At 38.0% G+C, this 10736-nt stretch overlaps 1 protein-coding gene and 1 pseudogene across 1 annotated transcript; one reads left to right on the top strand and one right to left on the bottom strand.

Moving 5' to 3' along the window:
* The first annotated feature begins 119 nt into the window (after positions 1–119).
* LOC113283716 lies at positions 120–7066 on the top strand. Its single transcript, XM_026533046.1, has 9 exons — positions 120–316; positions 417–479; positions 584–639; positions 5040–5133; positions 5266–5326; positions 5727–5808; positions 6237–6292; positions 6609–6672; positions 6820–7066. Exons 1-9 carry the CDS (start codon positions 179–181, stop codon positions 6881–6883), a joined length of 678 nt encoding a protein of 225 aa, XP_026388831.1. The 5' UTR covers positions 120–178; the 3' UTR covers positions 6884–7066.
* A 1762-nt stretch (positions 7067–8828) lies between these two features.
* On the bottom strand, positions 8829–8958 carry LOC113284746 (annotated as a pseudogene).
* Positions 8959–10736: the final 1778 nt, after the last annotated feature.

Below are 10736 nucleotides of genomic sequence, written 5' to 3'. Positions count from 1 at the left end.
GTTCGGCATGTTTTGGCTTCGTTGGGGCAAGATCTGATTCACGTGGTTAAATGTTAACAAATTTTGGGGTGCTCTTAACAATTGTTTCTCATTCTTTAGCTGCCTAGTGGAGAGAGAGATCTTCATCTTCTTCTCGACTCTGATAGAAAGAGATTTTCTGAAGAAAAATTCCCAAATCATGGCGACGAAATTCAGGGTTCAGATTCCGACCTCATTATCCATCCTCATCTGTTGGTTCTTGTGCTTAGCTTCGATTTCAGTTGCTTATAGACCTGGAGACGTAGTTCCTATGAGCAAAATGGGTCAATATCATTCCGTAAGTATTTTAAACGAACCCTAAACCTAAACAAAATCTCTTGTTGATTCAAACTGAAATTGAAATTTATTTCGATTTTAATTTTGTGTCTGATTTGTAGCAAAGAACTGTTTGGCATGATATGATTGGTCGTCAATGTCCTATATTCGGCGTAAATCGTGAGGTATTATTTATTCTTCTGTGATTTGATTCGATTCAGGGTTCATATAGTCTTAGACTTTTGATTTTCTTTTTGGCTGAATTTGTAATTTGCTCTTTTCTGTGTAGGTTTTGGTACCTTTAGCTAAACCAACTGGGTATACTGGAGCTGATCCTTACAAAATGTAAGTTCAATTCTTCAACTTATCGTTAACTAATCCGATGTAACGCTTTCAAAGTATCCGAAATTGATATATGAAAATGAACACTACATATATGGTTATTGAGTTACGACATTAGAGAATTTTGTATATTACTTGTATGATTGGAGTAGTGTAAAGTGTTGGACTGTGATTGTGCGAATTTGTGGTAGTCTTGTACGGTGTAGCAACTAGGTTATAGTCAAGTTGTGGTAGATTCAGGTTGAACCCGTATGCTTGTCACTATATTTAGTGTATTCGACTAGAGCCTGGCTCCAAAAGTGAAGGAGAGTACCAAGGGGTTGAAATAGGCCAAATCCTACAGGATATCAGACTTATACTGTGTGGTTGAGTGAATTTGTGCTAGTCTTGTACCGTGTAGGTTATAGTCAATTTGAGGTAATTCAGTTCGAAGTATCCTAAATTGAGAAACAAAAATCGAACACTATACGAATTACGGCATCATAGATTTTTGTACGTTATATGTACGATTGGAATAGTGTAAAGAGTTGTACTATGATTGAGTGAAGTTGTGCTAGTCTTGTACCATGTAGTAACTAGGTTATAGTCAAGGTGTGGTAGATTCAGTTTGAAGCATGATGAGTCATGAGTGTGCCACTACCAATAGGGTATATGACTTGAGACTAGCTGAAAAGTAAAGAAGAGTACCAAGGGGTTAAGACATGCTTATTTCAACAGGCTATCAGACTTATACACTATGATCGTGTGAACTTCTTTTTTTAGCATTATTGGTAGTCTTGTACTGTGTATTAACTAGGTTATAGTTAAGTTGTGGTAAATTCAGGTCGAAGCATGAGTGTTCCTACAATTTGGGTGTTCGACTTGAGACTAGCTACACAATTCAAGAAGATTACAGGGGTTGGGACATGCCTATATATTAGCAGGATATAACCTAACTTAGCTGTCCTTACATATCTTATGCCAACTCCAAGTGTGTGTATTGTACTCCCTCGTTTTAGTATGTAGTTGCATCTTGATCAATGTGTATCTCTTTCTCTTTTGTTCCATGATTACATGCATCACATTCTTCTTGCATCTTCTAATAGATCTGAACCTTTTTGAAGATGATGACCAAATGTTTCATATTCAGATGCTTTCATTCCCCCTGTATATATGGTATGCCCTCCAGGCTCATATGGAACGTTCTGCATACTTAGTTGATAGAAAAAATGTAAGTTTGCATACCGGAACTGATCCTTACTAAATGTAAGTTCAATTCTTCGTAAATTATTTGTATGATTGGAGTCGTGCAAAGATTTGTACTATGATTGTGTGAATTTGTGCTAGTCTTGTATCGTGTAATGACTAGGTTATAGTCAAGTTGTGGAAGATTCAGTTTGAACTTTGAAGCATGATGAGTGTGTCAGTACAATTAGGGAATTCGACTAGAGACTGGCTCCAAAAGTGAAAGAGAGTACCAAGGGGTTGAGCCAGGCCTATTCTGATAGATTATCAGACATATAATTTGATTGTGTGATTTTTTTTTTATCATTATTGGTTGTCTTGTAGTTGTACTGCATAATAACTAGGTTAACTTGTAGTTCATTTACGGTAGATTCAGGTTGAAGCTTGATGAGTGTCGCTGCAATTAGGGTAGTCGACTATAAATTAGCTCGAAAAGTGAAGGAGAGTAACAAGGGGTTGAGAGTATAGGCCATTTCCAACAGGCTACCAGACTTAACCTGTGATTGTGTAAATTTTATGATTATTGGTAGTCTTGTACTGTGTAGTAACTAGATTGTAGTTACGTTGTGGTAGGTTCAGGTTGAAACATGAGTGTCACTACAATTAGGGTATTCGGCTAGAGACTAGCTCCGAAAGTCAAGAAGATAGCCATGGGTTTGAGTCTATGATATAAGCCTATTCAAAGTGACTATCGCCTAACTTAGCTGACTGTACACATCTTATGCCAACTCTAAAGTGGGTATGTTGCACTCCCTCGTTTTCGTATAGAGTTGCATCCAAATGAATGGATATGAGTATATCTGTTTCTTATGGTACTATAATCACGTGCATCAACTCGTGAGGTTCGGTAATGAAGATGACAAATTTGGTCATTATCTTCACATTCTTCCTGCATCTTCTGATAGATCCTGTACCTTTGTGAAAATGATGACCATGTTTGTCATCTTGAGATAGTTTTCTCAATTCCTCTCAAGTCAAGATTTTTCATCTGACCTATATGGTAGGCCCTTTAGTTTCATCTGGAACGTGGTGCATACTTAGTTGATAAGACAAAGTACTGGTAGCACCTCTAGGGCCTCTACAAGAAAAAGTTTCCTTCCACCATCTAGTATTTTGATGTTTTCCGTGAAGTTGGTGCTCTGCTCTCAGAAGTTTTTATTGTTAAATTGTTACTGTTATGGCATTAGATGGATTCAATTGCAGGATGAAGAATAGAGTTACAGAAATGAAAATAAAAAATATTACTCGAACAGGCTTCCCTAATCCGGGTTCATATCTGATGCTGTTGCCTAGTTCTGATTGCAACCGAGACTCGTATTTTACCCTTCTTTCCACAACTGTCTGTTGTTTCCATGTCTTGATTATGCTCTCCGTTGTTTTCGAGTAATCTAATTGTTGGACGTCTTTGTTTATATAAGCCTGTGACAATTACCGTATAGTAACTAGGTTATAGTCAAGTTGTGGTAGATTCAGGTTGAACCCATGAGTTTGTCACTATAATTAGTGTATTCGACTAGAGCCTGGCTCCTAAATTGAAGGAGAGTATCAAGGGGTTTGAAATAGGCCAACTTCTACAGGCTATCAGACTTATACTGTGTGGTTGAGTGAATTTGTGCTAGTCTTGTACCATGTAGTAACGAGCTAGGTTATAGTCAATTTGAGGTAGATTCAGGTCGAAGCATCTTAAATTGAGAAACAAAAACTGAACACTATATGGCTATACACATTACCGCATTACAGATTTTTGTACATTATATGTATGATTGGAGTAGTGTAAAGACTTGTACTGTGATTGTGATCATTTTTGTGCTATTCTTGTACAGTACCTTGTAGTAACTAGGTTATGGTCAATCTGTGGTAGATTCAGTTTGAAGCATGATGAGTGTGTCACTACAGTTAGGGAATTAGACTAGAAACTAGCCCCGAAAGTGAAGGAGAGTGCCAAGGGGTTGAGACATGCCTATTCCAACAGGCTTTATACACCAGGATTGTGTGAATATTTTTTATCATTATTCGTAGTCTTTTACTGTGTATTAACTAGGTTATAGTTAGTTTACGGTAGATTCAGGTTGAAGCATGATGAGTGTGTCACTGAAATTCGGGTAGTCGACTATAGACTAGCTCAAAACAAAAGTGAAGGAGAGTACAGGCCTACAGGAGTTCAGATAATAGGCCTTCTCCAACAGGCTATCGGATTTAACTGTGATTGTGTGAACTTTATGATTATTGGTAGTCTTGTACTGATTAGTAACTAGATTATAGTTACGTTGTGGTTGAAACATGAGTGTCACTGCAATTAGGGTGTTCGACTGGAAACTAGCTTCGGAAATCAAGAAGATTACCAAGGGTTTGAGAAGCCTATTCCAACAGGATATTGCCTAACTTAGCTGACTGTACACATCTTATGCCAACTTCGAAGTGGGTGTGTTGTACTCTCTCTTTTTGGTATAGTTTGCATCCAAATCAATGTGTATGAGTATATCTGTTTGTTTATGGTGCTACGGTCACATGCATCAGCTCGTGAGGCTCGATAATGAAGATGACAAATTTGGTCATTATCATCTCATTCTTCCTGCATCTTTTAATAGATCCATACCTTTGTGAAGATGATGACCATATTTGTCATCTTGAGATAATTTTCTCATTTCCTCTCAAGTCAAGATTTTTCATTTGACCTTTACGGTTTTCCCTTTAGTTTTATCTGGAATGTGCTGCTTACTTATTTGAGAAGAAAAAGTACTGGTAGGACCTCTGCAAGAAAAAGTCCTTCTCCTCCATCTGGGATTTCAATGTTTTCTTTGAAGTTGGTGGTGTGCTCTCAGAAGTGTTTATTGTTAGACTATTACCATATGGCATTAGATGGACTCAGTTGCAGGATGAGGAATAGAGTTACAGAAACGAGAGACCAATTGTTTTTCCTCCAACAGGCTTCACTATTCTGGGTTCTTATCTGATTTTGTTGCCTAGTTATGATTGCAACCCGAGACTCGTATTTTACCCCTCTTTCCACGACTATCTGTTGTTTCTCTTTCTTGTTTATGCTCTCTGTTGTTTTCAAATTAATGTAATTGTTGAACGTCTTTGTTTATTGTTTATATAAGCCTGTGACACATGAAAAACATGTCTCTTAGGTCTGAAATGCACATAACTAACTTTTATTGTGATTAATGTACATGCAGATCATTTCAAGTTGGCAAAGAGAAGTTTCTTATTCCTTGGCTTCTTGTAATAAATCGGAAGGGGCCTGAAGTCCCTATGATTGACGTCAACTTGGTAGGGCTTGCGTTTCATTAAGCTAAGATGTTTCTTTCCTTTCCTTAACATGTATAGCTTTTAAAGGTTACTATAACTAGTACTTATCAGTTTCAACCTGTTTTCTTATTAATGAATTTTGATGTCACACAGAGGTATTCAGGAAATGATTTACATGGTGTCACGGCTAAAGTTGTAGACATGCCTCATCATTGTACGTGACTTATATACTTTTTATCTCTTAAAGTGATTTAATTGGCCTTACGGTGTATACTTCATTTCTAAACCGCGGGCTCTTCAATAACTATTTCCAATCAGCCATAGCTTACTTCAGCTTCTTCTTCTTGATTCATCACACCGTTTGTCTCTTTATTTTGCTTCAAACTGTAGCACTAGTACCTTGGCCGCAGTTGTTAATTTCTTCATCCTATATTCTGATATATTGTGTGAAAGCGAATCATCAATTTAGGCTCCACTACCAGCGGAGTCCATTAGTTGTCAGTGCACCTTATTGGTAGCATAATAGACTGTTTACGTTTCCTTGTCCAAGAAAACTTTGCTTAATGTGGATCGATTTAGTTACAGAAAACAACTTTATTTCTTGTTTTTTGCAGATGTTGAAGTTCATCCCAACATACGTAATCAGTTTTGGAGTCCAGAGCACTGGCCAAAACATGTTCTTGTTAGATACACATGGTTAGTATCTTCTGATCCATTTATGGCACCATACTTAGTTTTCTGTAACTCTTAGATGATATACGTGTCAAAAAGTTGTTCCGACTATGTTTCTGGATGAGTATGTCTATCTCATCTCAACGATCATTCAATCATCAGAAACTTAGACTATTAATTGTGTAGGTATAACGTTTACCATTTACATGAATGAAAAGTGTAGGTTTCTTTTTCTGGAGCTATGCATCATTGTTCTACTTCTTTACATAGCATTTGTTTCTTTAGGAGATTGTTGTACTCTTTTTTCGTGTAATTTTTTTTTCCACTTTATCTGTGTTGAGAGAGCTAAACTAACAGAAACCATGAAGGAATGAAGTATGTGTACCCGTGTAACAGTTTTGATTCGTTTCATTTTGTAAATTTTGATTGAATTTTGGTTTTTACGTGTTCAGGGAGGAGCACTCGGAGATAGATGTTCCAGCTGGTTTTTATGTATTGTTTGGATCAGGTAATAAGAATCATGTTCAAGGTGCTGCCTTATGTTCCTCAGTTTTTCCAGTTTCCCGATGTTTGATCTAAGATCCACATCAACTTCCACATTAGCTTTGCACCAGATCTAATAATGAATTTGTGCATCGTATGGTGATACTTTCCTTCTCCTGAGAATTTTGACTTAATCCAGCATAGTCAAGTTCAGAATTATGTACTTTGGCCAAGATCTCATGCTGTGGCATGATAGATAATCACATTTAGAGTGAACTCTACAGAAACTGGTGTGTATCCTGTGTCCAGATGCTAATTTTTCTTCTTTGTATATGAAACAGGGCTTGCGATGTCATTTATCCTTGCAATATATGTGTTGCAGTCCTCTCAGGACAAACTAGCAAGGTATAGTTCCTATCGTTCTTTTTTGCCAGTAGCACTATCAAGTTTCCGCCCTGAAAGATAGTAAAATGTGCTAGAGCCTGCGCTTGAGGTTGTTGCTGCTACAAAATAATTTTATGTAATTAACGTATTCATATTTTCTTTTCTCAGGTTTGTGAGGGAGACTGTTACTGAAGGCAGCATGCCTGGTGGTGGAGTGGCCAAGGTCGAATAGACAAGATGGGGTGAATAGAGAAATAGGATTCATAGTCTACTGTCTGTTCTTGTTATTGGGAGAAGGTAGAGAGTGGGGTTTGAATTTGGTTCCATAATTTTGTGACATTAAAAAAAAAAATGTATCAAAAATTAAACGAGGAATTAAGCAAGGAATTACTCTGTTTTCATCTTTGTTGATCTAGCCCGGACCTATCTCCATACCTTCCGGGCCTGTTCAGTCCGGCCCGTAAGATTTTGCATATAAATATATCATATAGATACACGTAAACTAAAACCCTAAGCTAAACTTCTTGTCCGTAATTAGCAGCCGAACTTCTTGTTCGTAATTAGCAGCCGAAACGAGAAGGCAGAGATCAATGGCAAACCTTACTGAAGATTTGATCATTGATGTTCTCTGACGCTTGCCATTCAATTCTATCGCAAGATTCAGGTGCGTATGCAAATCATGGTATAAGATTCTAACTCATGATATTAGTTTTGCCAATCTGAAACTCATTAATGATATTAAACATGAAAATTCTGAACTAATTCTACCAAAAGAAGCAGGGAATTTTTACACTGAATTTAAACGCCAATTGTTTTCATGCATATCTGATGTGGATGCTGAGAAAATTACATTCGAGAAGCCCCGTGAAGGTATTGAAATTCTTGGCCGTTGTAATGGTTTGGTATGTGCAAGACGTCTTGGTTAGTTTTATTACGTTTGGAATTCACATACCGCAGAGTACAAAATAAATATTATTACCGCGATCACCGGCCGGAATTTTAACAAGCGGACACTTCGCGACTGACGACGATACCAGTTATGGGTTTGGTTATGATCCCAAAACTTGTGATTACAAGTTTGTATCAATTTACAGTAGACCGAATATGGATAACGTTTCTAACGTTGAGATATATAATTTAGGTTCAGACTCGTGGAAAGAAATTCATGTATTCCTTATAAACTCTCTAATGGAGGAGAGCCCGGGGCGTTTGTAAGTGGAGCTCTCCATTGGTTGGCAGGTAACCTCACCGGAAGATCACCGGTGTTACTTTCTTACAATGTGGAAACAGATGTTTTCACAGTACCAAAACCTGAATATCTGGTCTATGTCGGTTTCGATTATGTAGCTGTTGATGTGTTTGAAGGTTACCTTTCCTTGATATGTAGAGATTCTGATGTTGGTATTGAGATATGGGTGATGCTCGATTACGGAGTGAGCAGTAGTTGGTTAATGCGGCACAAAACTGATAATTACCCACCACTAATGACAATATTTGAAAAGTGGCGAAATCCTACTAGAGATAAACGAAGAAGAAGAGTTGTCACTCGGGTTTCCAAAGTGGGGTGGCCCTAAGAATTATAATCCGCAGGATCTTAAATAAGCCAGATAATGTAGAGAACGTAGTTACAGGTAACTCGGGCATATGTTGGGGATGAGCAGGAACAGGAAGATTACATATTCCTTTAAGCTGTCTGATGCATTATGTGATAGGCGAATTCGAACTTTCCGAAAGTAAAATTTCATTCATGAATCAATTTATCGTTCTATGTTTCCACTTATCTATGAATTCTGAGATGTAAACTGCTAATTAAGGTTGTTCTTATTTTATTTTTATTTTTTTCTGCCAGCCGATTTTTGTTCTGCTTCATTGAATGTTCATAACTTCATATGTTGACATCTTACACATACAACATGACACTAGCTTTCAGATGGCGCATCTTTCTTTATTAGATGGTGCCGATGGGATCACAAGGCACTTTCACGTCCCGGGTATTTTGTTATACTTAACCTTGGTAGGATTGCAGAAAACACTTCCTACCCAGTGAGAGTCCAGCAAGGTTGTAAAATAAAAATCCTGATTCCTGCAACTTCTCTAGAAAACCAACCTCCAAAAGCAACATCCATCACCACAGACATTCTTCCCGGTATGTTTCAAGCACCAAAAAGAAAAATAAATAAAAAATGGTCCATTTCTCGGTTCCTGCGCGTCATCCTTGCACAGGGGCCATGAGCATCTTTCTTTGTTATAGGTGCGGTTGAAATCATCGCCGTATCGTTCCAATTTTATCGGATGTCCCCGAAAGACGAGCTAATAGAGCAGCTCCCAGTACATAAATGAATCTTCGTTTCGTACTCTAAACGATATGGTACTAAACTAGATCTTGAAATTTTACGAATTCCGGGTTTCAGTTTTGGACGTCACGAGTTGATCTTCAGCAATCCTAATTTATGACGGCAGTACTTGTGAACACAGAACTAACGGCGATGTTCGCAATATGGACAAGATCACGATAAGGATTAAAGCATATATAAAACAACATATACTGAAGAGCCCATGATGACTTGAACGTTGCATTCTAGGCATAAAAGAAGAACATAAGTGCAGAAATGTAAATAAGACGATGATTTACGTGGTTCAGCACTAAGGCTTACATCCACAGGGGTATGGTTTTTCACTATGTATTATGAGGTTACAAAGTATAGTCAGGTGACTCTGAGTAGGGAACGATGCTTAGGATCGGGGTAGATAAAACTCATACTTACTCTTACAATTTCTCTCTCCTGAACTATAGTTCTATCTCTCTAAATTTGGTCGACCCCCTCCCTCTTAGAGGAGTTAGGTATTTATATGCCTATTAGATGGGCCCCTCATTTCTTAGACAGTTGTCCCTTATCATCTTGATTCTTGTGCCGATCCCGATGACATCTTTGTCTGGATCCGCTGTCTTCAACGGTAATGTTATTGTGACGATGGTGCACCTTCTTGTTCTCCACAGAATACTCTACACGTAACCTATGTGTGTAGCATTTAAGGCGTGTGGTTGGGGCAGTCTGCACACTTCAGACAGCTGTTAATGCAGATGTCAGCTGTACTTCCTCTCGTTCGTTGGATCCGGATCTTCATTGGGATGGTAAAAATAAACCTTATAGATCTTCTTCGGTACTTCGCGGCGGTCTTGCGATCAGGTACTCCCTATCCCATCATCCGTTGGATTCGCATAGTGGCAGCTACGTGGCAGATGAGGATGATGCATGATTCTTGGGAATTTCCACATGGCATCATTATCTCGATGTGCCCTTATTCTTTGGCTTGCACATGTGCTATTCTTGACACGTGGTTGGTTGTAGATGATTATGTGTATACAATACTAATCAACTCTCACCTCCCTACAATATAAACCCCACGTCTGGGGAATGGTGAACCCCAACTGAACCTGAATGTGAATCTAAATCTTGGGGTGAAGTGGCCAAGGTCGAATGATCTTCCTTTCTCATCTCATTTCATTTGAGTTTTCCATCTCTCCCTCTCACGACAAACTAACTTATGAGACTAATAGCGCAGGGCATGTGGTGACAGAAGATATCATATGCTTTGACAATAGACTAGATAAGATGAATAGAAAAGTATGATTATTACTCTGCTGTCTGTTTCTTGATATTGTCAGAATGCAGATTGTGCGGTTTGATTTAAAACGATGATTTTGTAACAAAAATAGAAAACATTATATGTATCGACAAGTATTGCCCCTGAGGAAGTTTTCTCCATGTTTGCAATTTTGTATATTAAAGCAAGGAATTGAACAGAGAGTACTCTCCATCTTTTTGATCTAACTCACCAGGAAGCTTCAACGGACTAAAAATTCCAGGCTATTTAGCACATCTCGGACGACCCGACCCGTATAATTTTGTATACTTATAAATATACGCCACCATAAACCAAAAAACTAGGAGCCTAACCTAAATTTTTTGTCCATTAGCAATGGAAACGAGAAGGCAGAGATTTGAAGCAAACCTTGTAGAAGATTTATTCGTTGAAATTCTCTTTCGCTTACCATTAAACTCTATCGCAAGATTCAGGTGTGT

Source organism: Papaver somniferum, chromosome 5 (genome assembly GCF_003573695.1).
Source record: "Papaver somniferum cultivar HN1 chromosome 5, ASM357369v1, whole genome shotgun sequence".
Classification (NCBI taxonomy): domain Eukaryota; kingdom Viridiplantae; phylum Streptophyta; class Magnoliopsida; order Ranunculales; family Papaveraceae; genus Papaver; species Papaver somniferum.
This window is presented reverse-complemented; position numbering and strand designations above follow the sequence as displayed.